The 17,886-nt window shown below is 30.1% G+C and overlaps 2 protein-coding genes across 5 annotated transcripts in view; one reads left to right on the forward strand and one right to left on the reverse strand.

The window, feature by feature from the left end:
* The first annotated feature begins 1,366 nt into the window (after window positions 1-1,366).
* On the forward strand, window positions 1,367-7,221 carry LOC139812475 (very long chain fatty acid elongase AAEL008004-like). Of its 2 annotated transcripts, XM_071777328.1 has the most exons (8): window positions 1,367-1,712; window positions 2,234-2,468; window positions 2,938-3,044; window positions 3,867-4,060; window positions 4,490-4,579; window positions 4,711-4,767; window positions 6,108-6,350; window positions 6,749-7,221. In XM_071777328.1, exons 3-8 carry the CDS (start codon window positions 2,987-2,989, stop codon window positions 6,905-6,907), a joined length of 801 nt encoding a protein of 266 aa, XP_071633429.1. In that variant the 5' UTR covers window positions 1,367-1,712; window positions 2,234-2,468; window positions 2,938-2,986; the 3' UTR covers window positions 6,908-7,221. The 2 variants fall into 2 exon arrangements, with proteins under 2 accessions (XP_071633429.1, XP_071633430.1); XM_071777329.1 differs by lacking the exon at window positions 1,367-1,712 and having other exon boundaries at window positions 2,123-2,468.
* An 826-nt stretch (window positions 7,222-8,047) lies between these two features.
* Sit (stuck in traffic) overlaps window positions 8,048-17,886 on the reverse strand; it is a 125,426-nt gene continuing 115,587 nt past the window's right edge. For all 3 annotated transcript variants that reach the window (XM_071777326.1, XM_071777325.1, XM_071777324.1), the window contains exons 2-6: window positions 13,961-14,068; window positions 13,091-13,362; window positions 12,627-12,810; window positions 12,372-12,493; window positions 8,048-12,227 (exon numbers count right to left, since the gene is read on the reverse strand). In XM_071777326.1, the coding sequence (XP_071633427.1) occupies window positions 11,964-12,227; window positions 12,372-12,493; window positions 12,627-12,810; window positions 13,091-13,362; window positions 13,961-14,057 (939 nt within the window). In that variant the 5' untranslated portion in view covers window positions 14,058-14,068 and the 3' untranslated portion in view covers window positions 8,048-11,963. The remainder of the gene's footprint in view (window positions 12,228-12,371; window positions 12,494-12,626; window positions 12,811-13,090; window positions 13,363-13,960; window positions 14,069-17,886) is intronic.

Here is a 17,886-nt window from a genome sequence, read left to right on the forward strand (position 1 = left end):
ATTTCCTTTTGAGCAATAGTTTAATATAAAAATACTTACATTTGCGGGCCAAAATAATTGCAACAGCCAGCGAAAATCACTAACAGCTTGTAGATTAGTTTGACAGCTAACAGCGTGGAAACTCTCATGTGAAGTTTATCTATTGACCAGTTGCCAACCGAAAAATGCGTTTAACATGAAAAAAAGTGACAAATTTGTTCTTTATTCGAGATGTCCTAAACTGCCTTTGTCCTAAAATGCCTCCTTCTCCCCTAACTATTAATTAAAAATAAAAGTAAATCTACTAATTAAAAAAGAAACTCAAGGTTCGAAAAACTTATTTTTCTTTTATACCTATTTTTATTGATACAATAGATAGAAAGTAGTTACATAGATAATAAATTATAAGCGAAATTTGAACCGTAAATCTTATTGAAAAAGTTTTCTGGTAATATAGAAATTGAAGAAAAAAATAAAATATTGAATAAATTATGAACTTTATAACATAAATGTTAATGACAATAATATGTTTACTTTTTTGTGGTTTCTATAATATTGTCAACAATATAATCCGGATATCAATAATCTATCTATCTTCTATCTATATATATAAAATAGAATGTCTGTATGTATGTATGTCTGTTCTTTATACACTCTTAAACTATTCGACCGAATTTTTACCAAAAGTATATAAAATAGGGGTAGAATTTTCCGGGGAGTGCTACAGAGTGTATAGTTTTTTGTTACCAATCTTTTTGGGAATTGGTATTGAATAAAAAATATATTGTGCAATTTGAAATATTATAATTTAATTAATAATAAATAAATATAATAAAATTTGAATAAAAATGAATATAAAGGATTCTTTGCAATTGCCTGATGATAAGCCATTGCCTGATAAAGGTATTTTTTTCGATTAAGGATATTGAAACACAAATGAAGTCGTTTGAAGAAAAACGACTCCCAGGCGAAGCCCGCGTAACCAGCTAGTAAAATTAACATAATTAAGATATTTAGGCGAATAACGAATATAACTTCTTCATTTCCATATATATTATCTGCTACACAACTGCTATTTTAGGATCTTAAGAAATCACGTGTATATATTACTATCATTAATATGTTTAAAGTTTTTTTTAACAAGCAATGCCTTATGTAATATCATGTTTAACTTTTATTGAAATATGTTATCTTTTGCGTTTTAATGAAAAAAAAAGAAAAGGAATTTCTGTATTTTTCTCCTTGAAACATTTTCTACATAGCAGTAAAAAACCTACTTTTATCTAAATGGATTATCTTCTTTGCATATCCATCATTACCTTGTTTTTATCTTTTCTAATAATTTTAAGTTTTTTTCTTTCACATTAATTATTACTTCCGGTATCGGTCGATTGTGCTATCGACTTTGGTTATCATTATTTTAACAATGTATTGTCCTTCCTCTATGTGAAGATCTATTTCAAGTTGAGTTTTTCAGTTCTCGTTAGTAATACGTAGCAAACACACTTTAACTTAAATCGTTAACTCAGCGTTGTATTGTAATTCTGCTTACCAAGTGAATCGTTGCGAAAATAAAATTTAATGAAGAGGACAGTTCTCTACACCCAGTCGGAAAGGTGATGTCGATTTAACGTTAATTTGATATCTAAGATATTGATAACCGGTGAAATTGAAATAATCGACGTATACGGATTTGACACGGATATAAAAGTTTCTTTACGTCATCATTCAAAGTGAGTTATTTATTTTGATGTTACTTAGTTTTCAGTTTATTAGCACGTCAGCTATAATGTCCTACTAATGTCTATTTTTTACCAATGTAAATTGATTTTAATGTCGGTTTAACTTATCTTTTATATTTTTCTAGTTCTAAGAATTAGAAAAATTATCTTTTATCTTTTTCCAATTCTTAGAATTAGAAAAGGTAAGTTAAACCAAGATTGAAGTCGCTGAGTTAAGCATTTAAGTTAAAGTGTGTTCGCTACGAATTAATCTACATTGGCCTAGTTTACACCGATCTCTTGATACGCGTATCAAATAGTATATTTGAACTGATCAGCCAATAATCACTTATTTACTAGTTATTTACTATTTAATACGCATATCAAGTGATCGGTGTAAACTTAACCATTGATAGAAATAGACATAAGAGCTCATTAGCAGAGATATCAGATTCAAGCTGTGAATCTTGAGATAGGCAGAGGAAACATATTCCAAGGTTTTATTTCAATACAATATAATTATTGCCTTCTAGATACTGAAAATCTATAGTTTACATAACGTATTAAATATACATGAAAGTTATATAAAAGAGAACCGGATGTAACATTATATACATATGACATATACGTCCTCGTATATGATTTAGATTTAGGATCTCTAACCAATAGTGAGCGCATCAAATTTTAAATGCAATTCCAACAGTTTAGCTAGCACATACGTCTTCGTAAATCTTACTGGCACGTACATACATCAGGAACGTCTCTCAGGTAATTGTCATTATTTTCTTAATGTGCTGCTATTTCTTCCCTTACGAATGAATATCGACCATGATAAACGGGTAATTATTATTTTTTTATATTTGTCATCTTCTTTTATATAAGAATATTGTAGTTAGTTGGGCAATTAAGTATTTGCGGTTACATAACTTCGCATATTGTTTCTGGCATTTCAGTTTTCATTTTAGTGACTTTCTTATATTGTATTGTTTATTTATCTTGTTTTTATTTATTAGGATTTTATCAAGTATTAATTTTAGCTTTTTAATTTATATTATTTGTTACACATTATAATAGGTATATTATAAAATAGTAAAACAGCACGATTTTTTAATTGAATGTGCATCAAGATTTTTTAAAAGCAAAGCGAATATAAATTTATGATGGATTTACATCGACTACTTGTTTTTTACAACAGTATAATTTGTTTAATATGATAAACAAAATTGATATATTTCAGACTTTCTGGTAAATAAGTCAAGAACCATTTCTTATGAAACATCATCAACATGGCTAGTCTCATACAAATGATTAGCAACTATAATGAAGTCTTAAGAAATGTTCGAGGTAAGTTCTTTTTAACAAAATCTACCATGAGAGTATTTTTCTATTTATAAAGAATATTTTTCTTTATAAATAAACTCAGAAATTTACAAAATGTTCTAAATTATGTATTTAAAATAAATTTTTTGTTTATATGTAACAAAAATACAATATGCTGTTTATAGATTTATACAGTCGTACATATGTATTAACGATGTCTATTGTATTTATTCAACGCGGCAAAATTTTTTTGTCACACTTAAGAAGAATAATTCTTACAATCACATAATTAATCGTACAACTTAACTGCTTTGTTTTATGCTAAATAAAGAAAGAATCAATAAGTATTCTTGTGAATGCAAATATACCTGATATCACCAATCATATACGCACGTAAAACTTGACAGAGGTAACTTGTTATCTAATATTTTGTTATGTTAAGAGGTTTGTCATCATTAGAATGATTTTTATAAACGACATCTCTCGTACATATACTCGCGTAAATTATCGTGGAAATTAATAAACATAAATATACTCATGTTCCAAGCACATCCATTTTATCAGACACATCATGTAAAAGGATTTAGGAATAATCTTTACGTTTCATATAATAATACTTTATTCATAATACTAACACGATATTAACATGTGATAACTATTTTGCTTAATATTTCACAGATGAATTTTAATGCTACTTTCACGCATTTTCTAATAATATTTACGCAATTATTACTTTATATTTTATCATATATATTATACGTAAATGTGTATAGATAAGAATAACACATTTTACTTTTGAAAAATTTGCCAAAAATAAATAAATTATATTGTTCTTCTCTGTGACAGATCCAGTGGTAGATACTTGGTTTTTAATGGAATCTCCGGGTCCTATGTTGTGTATCGTCGGCGCATATTTAATATTTGTTTTAAAAGCTGGACCAAAAATGATGGAAAAACGGCCGGCCTTTCAGCTGAATACCGTGATGATCTTATATAACGCTATCCAAGTACTCTTCAGTACTATTTGGTTGACAGGTTTTGTAAGTTTAATTTTTTGTAGTACATTTATTCCATCAGTGTTTAATATTAAGAGTAAAAAAACGTAATCACGACATATAAATACTCCGTTCTACATTTTCTCATGTTAAGTATATGTTCAAAAGAATGCCATATAAACCATTAAAAATATCACAAGAGGATATTTCAGATAAATACTTATTAATTATACGTTTAAATAGCTAGCTTGAGAATTATATAATTTATATATTTAATAATATTTAAACTTAAAATGTTCTGATAAAAATTATTTAAGTTTAATTAACTTTTTTTTTAACCATTATATAAGTAGGTATTTAAAATTAAATAAGATTAATACATGTAAGAATATAACAAGAAGTTTGACTAAACTATTACATTAACACATATTTTGAGACATACAATAATCAATATAAAACATTTGTCGATTTTAGATATTGAACATCGATATTAAATATTTGTTCCCCGCTCATGGATATGATACTCAAGATTATATATCACCTCCAGAAAACGTACGAATAGCGGTAAGCATTTCTTTCGCAATTGTTAACAATATTGAATTTAATTTAAATAATTTTAACAGTTTTTAATAAATAGCAAATATATTTCTTCACTATGTTACTTATATACATATATGTATATGTCGTTCGTACAGATATTACAATTTGCTTGGTGGTATTTTTTCGCAAAAATTACCGAACTTCTAGACACGGTAAGAAAATTTATAATGACAAAAATAATTGATTAGTTAAAAATTAAAGTTTAAGTTAATTAATTTATAAAAAATTTAATACAAAAAACATATCATTCTTTAATTATTGACTTGTAAAAGTGGTACCATTGTTCCGACAGTTAACTAACAAAAATTATTGCAAACAAACATTTTGAAACATGAACAGAACGTTTTGCTAACTCGTCATCGGAAAAATATACGTAGATTGTTCGCATTATTTCTAATAATTTGTAAAAAATGTTTAATGTTCTCTCCTTTAAACAGAATATCAATAGTATATTCAATATCTTTTTAAAATAATAAAAATCATTAATAATATATCAAATTAAAGTTAATAAATAATTATTTTATATAACTATTTTATATAATATTAAAAAGAACGTTTAGTTGAAAATAAACAAGAAATTTTGTAAAGAAAATATGTAACTTCTAATGTTCTGCTTTTCAAGGTATTCTTTGTTTTGAGAAAGAAGCAAAGTCAGATTACTTTTCTTCATGTGTACCATCATACTTTAACGGTCATCTCTTCGTGGTGTTACTTAAAGTTCTTGCCCGGTAAACAAGGCATCATCATAGGTTTTTTAAATTGTGTGGTCCACGTCATTATGTACAGTTATTATTTTATCGTGGCACTTGGCCCTAAGTACAGAACATTTAATTAAATTAAATAACAATATTAATTGAATTAATTGATTAGTTAAAAATTAAAATGCTTGAGTTAGCCGACTCACGAAGATTTAAGAAAACAATGAAGCGTATATCATGCTTTCGTTATCGATTAAAAGTGGAACCATTGTTTAGTCTTTATTCAGTTACCCAATGAAAGCTATTGCAACGAAACATTTTGAAATGTGAATAAAGCGTTTTGCTAACTTGGTCATCGGAAAAGCATTTGTCGAATGTACGCATTACCTTTAACAAATTAAACAACCTTTTTTAAATTCTACCTTTTTCAGACATAATATCAGAAGACATAATATAAAGCATAAAAAATATTGAATAGTTGAAACAAAAACATTTTTGATGTAGAAGTAATACATAAATTTATCATAAACGATATAATTAATGAAAATTTTATTACTCACATACGTCTTTTTAAATTTATTTTTTTTTATTATTAATTATTACATTTATCAGTTTTATAGACATTGATATCTCTTCAAAATAAAAATCATTAATAACATTACAAATTAAGATATCAATTAACAGATATTTTAAATATAAGAAAACATTTAAATAAAATTATGCAAAGAATTTTATAGAAAAGATGTAAAAATGTGTAACAAGAAATTTAATATTTAAATGTTTTGCTTTTTAAGGTATTTTTCGTTTTGAGAAAGAAGCAAAATCAGATTACTTTTCTTCATGTTTACCATCATACTATCATGGCAGTCTTCTCGTGGTGCTATTTGAAATTCCTGCCTGGTGAACAAGGTGTTATTCTAGGTTTCTTGAATTTTTTGGTCCATGTTATTATGTACAGTTATTATTTCATCGCGGCTCTTGGCCCTAAGTACAAAAAGTATCTCTGGTGGAAGAAATATATGACTTCGATTCAGCTGGTAATTAACTTTTGTATAATTGACTGTTAAAGCAAATTACAGAAATTAAACAAAGATGATTATAATATTATAAATATGTATTTTTATAATATTATAAATATATAATAATATTTTATATTACGTTCTATCGTAATATTTTTAACGACATACACATGACAGAATTTTGTTATAAATGTCTGTGTTATTTTTCTTTGTCATTCTTTTTCGTTAATGTCGTAAAATAGTAGTATCTGTTAATTTAACCAAAAATGATAGGATGTTTCGCCAATATCTATTAATTTAATTTATATATAATATATTTTTAATTTAATTGTTTGTCAAATAAAATAAACAAATTACGGAAACGTTAGCTATACAAATCAAATTTAATAACTTTCTAATTCTGTTTCAAATTTCAGCTGCAGTTTGTTTTAATATTAATTCACCTAATATTAACATTGATTATGGATTGTCGAACACCAAAAGCTCTGACTTATTTCTTCGTAATAGTTACTATAAGTTTTATGTATTTATTTAACGACTTTTATCGTCAAGCGTATAAGAAGAAAATAAAGTAGTAATTAGTTATAAATAATTAGTTATAAATATTACACTTTGCAAATAATTAATAAATTCGACAAAAATAAATGTATATATAATCTATCTTTATCTAAGTTTTATATAAATAATAAAGGAATAATATTGTTAAGGAAACACAGAACAAAATATATGGCTACAACCTACAATGCAGCAATTTAATTTAATGTTATGTCTTTTCTTTCTTAATTATTTATTTATTTATTTATATCTAAAAATTAAAATTTATTTATTTTATTACATTTTTATTTCACTACTTAAGCATTTATTACGAAAAAATGCACATAATTCTTTTTAGCCTTTCCGGTGGACCGAATATAATTACAATAAAGATCTTATTAACTTTTAAATTTTCCTATACAAACTATATATTTTTAATTTAAAAATTTAAAAAAAATTTAATTTGATAAAAATTTAGTTTAAAAAAATATACATAGATATGTATATTTCTAATATGTCTTAATTAAAATTATTTTGTTATACGAAAAATTACATATTTTAAATAATTTAGACAATACAAAATGCGTATGAACAACATAAAATATAACAAAAGAAGAAACTTATATAAAAACGATATAAAATTTCATAAAGGCACATAGCAAACACGAAGACATGGGCAATGTGTATGATACAAATTGTATAATATGAAAAATTCAACATCTTATTCAGATCTTATGTCATTAATTACAATTGTCTTATCTGATATACACTTCTATAGTGAAGTTGTACAAATATTGGGTTATATTTTTCCATAGACGTATATATATATATATATATATATATATATATATATATATATATATATATGTAATATAGACTGAACATTATCATTGGAGAGCTGTAGGCAAGATTTAACATTTTAAAGAAGATATATGCCTACTAATTGTAAGATGCTTTCCTTGTCTCCCCACCAACTATACAATTAGACAAAAAATTCATCTCTCAGTAAGCATATCTTTGTTCTTTAGATCTTGTCTACAGCTTTCCAATGACAATGTTTAGTCTATTATAAACTATACATTTTTCACGGTAACTATATTTATTATTTTCTTAAATAAGCAAAAGTCAAATTTTGCGAAAATTTTGTTAAAAGGTAAAATAAACAGTTACAACACAATGTGTGTCATAATAATGATATACTTTTATTCTACAACAAATTACACGCATAATATATAATACAAGATTGCGGTTGACATAATTAGTTATCCATCCAAGTGAGGCCGTAGCATTTAAGCAATCGACCTTATTGTTCTGAAACTGCAATTCTTTGAAATCGAATAATTTCGAAATTAAAAGAAACATAGCAGCTGATAATTATTTACATTAAGAATCCCCCATTTTAGTATTTCCAAAGCATAGTACGCCAAACCTTACGCATATTTTATCCCAAGATATATTAAAATTGTTATAAAATTATTATTGAAATATAAAATGAGATGAAGATGAAAAGAAGAAAGAAGAAAGATAGGAAATTATGAGACATTTTATGAGGCACTAAGCAATTGACGCAAATTAGCAAGCAAACTTAAACCCATATTCTTTGGATTTAATTAATCATTATTTTTTATATTAACGCTTTTTTACAGCGTGCATCCGAAATTGATTTTCCTCGTTTAGATTAAACATTTATTTTTTTTTAATTTGCATTAAAATTTATTTTCAATTTTTATATAAAAAATTAAGATAAAAAAATGTAATAATCGCAATCTATTGCAGCGCTACGTACTTTTATTATCAAAGTGATATAAACGATGAAATAAAAAACTTCTTTAATAAACTAAGCATCTAATTGTAAGTTTCATTAAATATTTTTGAAAAAGTATTAATCTAGGAGTTTAAGTAAACAATTTTATAACATAAATTTTTGTAATAAATTAGTAGATAATATATATTTCTATAAGAAAAAGATTTGATATCAAAATTTCTAAAGTGTAGAAAAAATGAACATATATTGCTAAAAAAAAAGTCTAATCATAAAAATATAAATGTTAATTGAGCCACAAGAAACTATCAACTTTTGGATACCTCGAACTTGTTCGAACTTACCTAAATAATATCTAATCTTACAAATTAAATATTTATATTTAGTTATGTATAGTTTCTCATTTAAAAAGCAGCTCTGACAAAGAAATATTATCCTTGAAATGCTTTTTTCTGTTTTCGTAACTATGTTCAATTAATTGACATATTTAAAGTTTATGAATATTGTTAATATCACGTACCTATATATATGTATATCATTGTTATCTTATTCAAAATGACGATTAGTCATATATACTCCTTGTCTTTATAACGACGTCTACAACTGTTTGACATAATACAGATTTGATTATTGACTTATTCCGAACACATTTGACGCGTAACTTGGAAAACTACTATTCGAAATCTTGAACGCACATGTTGTATACCGCGCATATATTCATTTCATTATGTACACCTGATGACATCTAATGAAGATATTCTCATCAGAATTCTAAATTATTTTCTTTTTCAAGCGTCTTTTATCAATAGAGAAAATTTAATAATCTCAAGTTTAAAATTTTTTGTTTTTCGTATTTGTGATTTTAAAAACACTTTTAACAGTTATAGCTACAATTTTGCTGGTTTCATGAATAACTTAAAATTTTATGAATACTTTTTATTTAAACGGTATATTTTATATCTCTTAGGGCCAGTTTCACCATCTCCGATTATAACTGTTACCTTCAATTAAACTCTTCGTCTCTTTCTAAGGAGAACAGTTAGAAAGAGATGAAGAGTGGTTGACTCGAAGGTTACAGTTAATCGACGTTGGTGAAACTAGCCCTATTTGTCTATATTACGGTAATAATAATATAATAGTTTATTAATAAGAGTTTATTGCTAGACAAGAAAAAGATTTTTTCTAGGAAAAAAATGCAATATAAGATAAAAAAGAATATAATACACATATTTTAGAGTATCTCCAATAAACTTCATCATCGTGTTGCATCAAACATCACACATGTCAAGATAGCAAAACATAAATCATTGCACCATTCTTAGAAGTAATGCGTTTGATTCACAAATTTTAATAAACGGTTTTTCATCCTACCTCCCATATTGATATTATTAACTATCGATTGGGCATTTTAAACAGTGCTCAAAATACACTAAAGAATACAGAGACAGAATGTACCGCCCAATTGCAAAATGACAATTGAGGAAAGTTTTACATTATTGTAAATTTGAAAATATATCTCTAAATTCTTCATTAATACACATAAGCGATTAATTTACACATTAAAAAACTATCGCAAAATTGTACGCATTAATTAATAATACCATTCTAGTACCGTGATTGAGTCTAATCGTGTGATTAACCCTTAAATGCCCCCTGGGGTCCAACGGACCCCAGACCCTTTCAATGATATATTTTCAAATGTCCTTGCCAAAAATGGAGCTCATGTTCCCATTGATGATAGTTGAGTGATTGACCTACCCGTTTGTACACTTAGCAGTACTCAGTTTACTTAATTTTTTATACTATGTTGAAATTGAAATTTTAACAATATAAGCATTTTATTCTCTTTTCTAAGCCTTGAACAACATTGAAAAAAATTTCCATAACTAAAGATAAAAAAATCAATGAGTAAGGAGACATTTTTCATGCTGGGGTCTTTTAGACCCCTCATGTCATTTACGAGATTCTTGAGAGGTGTGGCATTTAAGGGTTAATCACAAGATACGTCGCTTATGTCATACATAACCCTTAAACCCTTATATTGTTAAAATTTCAATTTCAACATAGTATAAAAAATTAAGTAAACTGAGTACTGCTAAGTGTACACACTGGTAGTTCAATCACTCAACTATCATCAGAGGGAGCATGAGCTCCATTTTTGGCGGAAACATTTGAAAATATATAATTGTAAAGGGTCTGGGGTCTTCTGGACCCCGGGTGACATTTAAGGGATAAGGTACAAAACTATTAACTTCTCGTCACAGTGATCCACTCGTTTCTATTCGTACCCTCCTCACGATAAACCGCAATTTAATTCGCGATTATACCTTTACAACTAAATCTGTATAATCCTACAAGCGACTATCGTTGTCAATTAATATACTTACTACTGTAAAGCTATTAAACCGACCACGATAGTCTTTTAAAAACGGAGATTATGACAATAGTGTTTTAAGTGAACATTTCTCGGTATATATCCTCTGCATTCCATGAAAAATGTGGCAGTTCGATTTTCTGAATAATTAATTTTCTGAAACCCCTCATTCATACATGAAATTCTTCAATATTGTTGCATAAAAATAATATTACTTTATATAACAATGACACGAGTGATACGATGTGTTACACATTCCGCGAAAAACAATCTTCTCATGTAACAATAAAAATTTTATGATACTGATTATTTAGAATTTGATGACATATATATAAATCATAAATTATAAGTCATAAGAGATAAAATATTGTTTTGTGCATTTCGAAAATGCAGGACAGGTAATATTTATTTTTAATCTAAAAAATCTGCGGTTTCAAAATCGTAAATTTTTAACCGTTAAACTTTGTCAACAGGCTGCAAGATATTCCGTATCATTTAAAATTATTAATATATAAATAATATAAATAGAGGCAAACAGAATGCATTAACCTTTTCATTATTTCTCCACTTAAATCACCATATATAAAATGCGACGATTTAAGTATCCTACACGCTAATTATGCATGCATTGTATCCTCGACGACTTAGCTGTTCGATATAACTCCGTTATCGTACAAGAAGATACGTATAATAAATGGATCGCTTCCGTTTGTATAAAAGGCTTGAAAATTCAACCGTTGAATAGTCAGATGTGTTTCAGTTTGCGCAAATGTCCGGTCGCCTCTGCGTTTTGGTTTACGTTGTCTTTTTTACGGCGCGTTGAACGTTCCCCAGCGTGGAACGTTCCGCAGCCGTAATACATCGGCTAGATTAGCGGGTTAGAGACTGCGGTGCGATTCAAGTGAAATGGTAGTGACCGTCTCATTGCGATCGCATCGTCTCTTTCCTCGGCTGTACCCGTTTAGTCGCTTTTCCCTTTTCCGTTCGGTATCTTGTGGCTGCTCACTTTCTCCACGGCACCGTTCGCTTTGGTCGAGTTCTGAATCGACGGCGGCGCTGCGCCGTCGTTTTCCTTCTTGGAAGCATAAGCATTATTGTAGAAGTCCGAAAACAGGAAATAGAAGAACATCGCGTTCGGCAGCACCAGAACGACCGACCATTTCGGATAGTCGCAATCGTAGAACAACAATAGGCAGCTGTGTATAAAGGCGATACAGAATTGGGTCTGTTGAACAAAGATAGAAACAATCAGTTAATTGTGTATTAAATAATTTGTTAAGATAAAATGATCGGTGCAAATTGTAAAAGAAAATGGCAGTCTTTTGGAAACCAGATTCATCGATTAAATGTCGATTTATTTGCTTCGTACCATTTGTAGGTTGGTAATGTATTTCTTCCACCAGAGATACCGTTTATGCTGATGGTGAGGTAGCAATGCTGCCAGTAGATAATAAGTGTACATGATGATGTGCACGAAGCTATTTATAATTCCTGTAAAGAAAACATATGTTGAATCCACATATGTGATCTCGATCCGATTGAAGCCGGCGGCGAACATGTACAAGTAACATTACCAGAAAAGAAGAAATTCGATGCATTATATTACTTATTTATTTTAACGTACCTACAAAGACGCCATGGCCACCAGGATAATACTTTGTAGCGCCCCACGATATCATTGGCATCACGGTATGATGGTACATGTGAAGAAATGTGATTTGCTTCTCCTTCTTGCGCAATACGAAGAACACCGTGTCGAGGAGCTCTGTGAGTTTCGCCAGAAAATAAATGTAAACGTCTCTTGCGACCTAAAACAAATATCGCGCAAGCGGATGAAGATATAATTAGCAGACATTCCATTCCGTTCTCTCTTTCTGTCGCGCTAGAAAAATTTAATTACAATATTCGCATTGTCTCGAACGAATGAAAATATTTTACATTCAAGCCGGGATGATAATAAAGTAACATATGTATATAACGTTCTTTCAAGTTATGAATGAAACAAATGTCGAGGGTAAATTGTTAGCTAATTGAGAACTCGGTGAAAACTTAGAGATACATTTAATGTGCAAGAGAGTATTTACATACTCTTAGAGCATACGGCGCGTACGAAAAATCCACCGGTTCGCATGTCAAGCTGTAATTATGGAGGAATATGGCTTCCATGCCTTCCTTAAATAGCCATGTGCTGAGAAGAATCTGCAAAAAGTTATAAACGACTAGAGTGTTTTTTAGTTGGAACGGCTTTCGATGTTCCATGTTTCTCGGACCCCATGACAATACGAAATAGAGGTAGCCGATCAAAAGGCTAAGGCCGGGCACAGGTGACGATATAAGAAACCAGTCCCTAGTTCGAGGATCTGAAAAAAATTTATATGCAATAAAATACTTATGAAAATTGAACGCCTGTCTTTTTTATTTGAATTCCGTGCTCGGTTTTATTAATGCAAATTAATATAAAGACAATATGTAGATTATTTGAATGAAAACTAGCTAAATAAATTTTTAAATTAAATTATTTAAAACAATGAGACAAAACAAAGGCAATTTGATGTAAGGCTTATGTTTTCAAGCAAATTTTTATTATAAATTCTATTTTCTAATTATTATGAAATAATTATAATGTACATTAACATACAAAAGGTACACTGTTTATTGTCTCCTGATTTTTAAAAATAGATTTCCATATAATATAGATTCTATTGTAATACTAAATTATATATTTATAATTAGCTATGCTGGTGGTACAAAATTAATAAGTGGAAGTACATTACATACAACAAAGTTATATATTATCGTCGAAAGTTATGGAAATTAAAGGCTAATAAAGTAAGAGAAATCATAATTACAGTGTTAATCAAATAAAAAGAATTATATAAAATCAGAATTCTAATAATAGTCAAACAAGAAGATCAGAATCTTTTTTTAAGTGTAATTTCATCTGTAACATAAGCTTACCTGATAAGTCGTGGAACAGAAATTGCCAGTATCGCACTACGGAGTTGTTGTAGATGTTAGACATTTTGTCGATCGTTGGCGGCGCGGTGATGTTCATTGGAAAGTCAACTGGAAACACCATTTTATGAGTTTATTTATTTTGCAGATATTAAGTTCTCCAGCTGTCATATAATAAAGTGATTAAATTATACTTTTATTCACTCAAAAGTTGAATATAGAGAAGAATATATGCCAGTAACATCTATTTAAAGAGTCTACACTTTAATTTCCGAGATAAATGCAATAAATATGAAATAATTGACGCATGTATGCGGTTTCGAGAGAAGTTTAAAGTCACGTTGTACGTACAAATTACTAACAAAGTTTTATTATAAACCGCATATCTGCGGCGCTTATACATTCGCGCAAATAAAAAGGAATTCCAGCTTTTATATCATCGTTAAACTCGCGAGGCCCTAATTGGGTTAACGTGGCATTCCCTTGCGCAAGATGCGCGATTTACCGATTGCTGAAATCTGCATCCTTTCGATAAATCCGCGCCTGAACCGGTTCGCACGTGTCTAGAACGATTCGATATGGTCAGAACTCAGAACGACAGGCACAACAACCCATTCATTTTCGCAGCCTCTAATGATAGGTCGCATTGCTACTTGCTCAATGTTACACCGTTAGAAAAATACGTGTAATCATGTATGTTTAACATAATAGACATCGTTTTATTTTTTTTTTTTTTTATTATATCGAGAACGACAACGGATTTATTTGACTGTGCATCGACCACTTCGCGTGCGTCAATCAATCTTGGCGTTACTTGATAAACGAGTTCCTTTCGGATTTTTTAAAGAGACACTACACAATATTTTTTAAATAAGATATTCACGTGTTTATCTACCGATTAACACATCTTACAAATGCGATTGTATCAATTTTTTTTTAAACTCTCTTTAAAAATATACAATTTAATTCATTTACTTTTCTATTTATTTTGTGTACATTATTAACATACGTATATTCACACTCTATGTTGCATTACTTTCGTTTTGCCCATGTAATTACTACGAACAAATCCGTAATCGTTTGTTATCGAAAAACTGCAAACGACATGCCATTATCCATATACCATTAAAAATGATACGCCGTGATATTTCCCCACGATCGTCATCACGGTACGTGCAACGGTTTAATAATGCACCCCCACGATTAAATCGGATTTCCGTCAGTGCCGACACACTTTCGTACTTGCAGCCCGACGTGCGTTCGGCTCCTTCTGATTATTAGTGTTATTAGTACCATTATCCGCCTCGGATAACAGAGAACCGCGACCACTGTAAACACGTACGACTTTCCACGCGGCGGAACCAAGTGGAACCACTGCCGGTGCGAGCGACGGCCGACTGACTGCACGCCTGACTTTTCACTAGAGAGTGAGAGGAGGCCAAAAAAAAAAAGACTGACGTGATTATCGTGGTCATTCGGCGATTAAAGCGATTAGCTACCAACCTGGTAGCTACCAACATCTTGATTAAGTACGATTAGGTATAGCTACGATCGATCTCCCCCATTAGAGAAGGCTGTCCCTCAGATATCTGTACGCAATGAATTTTCAGAGGATGGGGAGACGTCGTCTTAAACTTTTTTTTCAACTCTCCAGCCACGACTTTTTTTCACGGTCTAGTCGCGACTTACGAAAATCGTGAAATCATAAAATTTTACCTAGCTTGTTTCTGTTTCGCAAAACCAAACATTACATCAATTATATAATGGCTCCCGGGAGATCGGTCGTTCTTACGAAACGTTCTTCACTTTAGGACATAGATAATCACTTTCAATCATCGAACTTACATGTCTCGACAATTTAGCTTCACAAACTTATTGTTAGACTTCGCTTCTACCGTCACATTTATCCGATTTAATTTTTTACTCTTTCTTTTCCTCTTATCTCCGAGCTTGTCTCATAATCTGTTATAACTGCAATATTAACTGCAAATTATGAACAATTCTCGTAAACACTCGCTTTTAAAATCACTTTACGCAGATAATAATTAACGTAGAAAGTAAGTAATTATGTACTATAATTAATCATGTAATAAGTAATAAATAATTATACGGAACTGAAGCTATGAAAAACGTTACGGTCTCTGTTATTATACTTGTGTTCTACAGTTCTTCTACAAATATGCATTATAAATTTATGTATAACTTACTAACTAAATTAGAAACGTACAATTTCGCTTTTATCTCATTGAATTATCACATTTCACGCCAAATTCTCCTCGCGCGATCACGTATCAATTTTCTAATTTGACTACGAGTTTTATGTTCTGGAATGGTAACGCAAATTGAATAAGCAAAAACATTATCGGAAATATGACGAACGGAATCAAATGGTAACTTTTATAAATAATCAAATACGCAAAAAATTGATTACATTTGGCGTGCAAATTGTCAATATAAAAATATATTTATTTTATTCAAGTTACGCAACTCATTTGATGCATATCAAACTATACGCTTCTCCCATTACCATTGCAATTACCGTAATTTGAAATGCGGAGATAAACATCTCGAACTGCTGGGTTTGATGCACTTAAATTTATACAACCAACAATCATTTTCGCATACACGAAAAGGGCATATATGCCATTGTGCAATGTACATTTTAGATATCCCTCTATTATCGGTATCTCGCATTTACACTTCGTTGATGCAGGAATCAAATCTCGTCAGGTTTTACATAATAAACCGCTAACGCTGTCCCCCCCCTCCCCACCGCCGTTATCTTTTGTCTTCCAACGATACACGACCTACTCCGCTGAAACCAACAATTGCTTCAGGACCATGCAAATGACCGCTAATAAATTCACCTTGCGAAACACGCCGTCGCGGCGATTTGTCCTTTTAACGGCAATTGCGACGTACCATCCACTCGTTTAGAGTATTCATGTCCGTATTGGTACACGCGTCCATCACACATGTTCCTCGGCACCGCGCGTCGCGTGCATCATACGCACGTTCCTATCGCCCATCAAGGGTCCGTAATGGTCCCGACCGCAGTTTCACCTAACTATTGCGACATGTATTTCCTTCGCTTTTCCCGCGTACCGCTTGGCAGTCGTTCCGATTTATCCCTCTCTCTCTCTCTCTCTCTCTGCCTCGTTCGTTTGTCGCACACTTCGCGACGAATAATACAAATACATTGCTCGTCTTTCTCCTCGCTTTCTTCTTTAATGTCGCAATTCAATAGTTCTTTTATGATTTGCATAATTGAACGCTATACACGTCCTGAGATTGTGCCTTATTTCAGCATTCTATCTCTTATTATGCCTATGATGACTGGCAAATTAGAGTTGGGACATAATATATTACGCTATCATCACTGATCTTTATGCAAATTATATTTATTCCGTGTCGACCGATGAGTCACTCAGAGAAATTAATTGTCTCTCCGAAATTTTATACCAAAATTATTCTACCAAATATAAAAGTTATCCATCAAGAATGTTTAAACTGTATACTTCTCTTTAACAATTTTGGTTAATTAAAAATAAACGATTGCAAACGATTTTTCTCGCTTCTGTTGATCTTTCCTGAATGATTGATCTTTCTGCAATTCTGACCTGATCTTTGTGTAGATGTAATAACCGTTTAAGTTTATCAATAAAAATCGACTTCTATTAGGTGTAATGTACATCACAAGTGTAAATTATATCAATGTACACGAATAAATTATAGCAGCAGTATATATCAATGAGCAATTATGCGTTCATGGTCTTATACTAGCGGATCGTGTTGCCAACGTTCATGGTCATTGACAACAGGTTGTCTTACATTGAATACAGATATAGGAATGCTCATGAAGCATTACACATAAAATTATTAGGTACAGCATAGTTTAATATAAACTAAATATGGTATAAGCTGATTAT

The sequence above is a fragment of the Temnothorax longispinosus genome, chromosome 4 (assembly GCF_030848805.1).
Source record: "Temnothorax longispinosus isolate EJ_2023e chromosome 4, Tlon_JGU_v1, whole genome shotgun sequence".
In the NCBI taxonomy this organism is placed as follows: domain Eukaryota; kingdom Metazoa; phylum Arthropoda; class Insecta; order Hymenoptera; family Formicidae; genus Temnothorax; species Temnothorax longispinosus.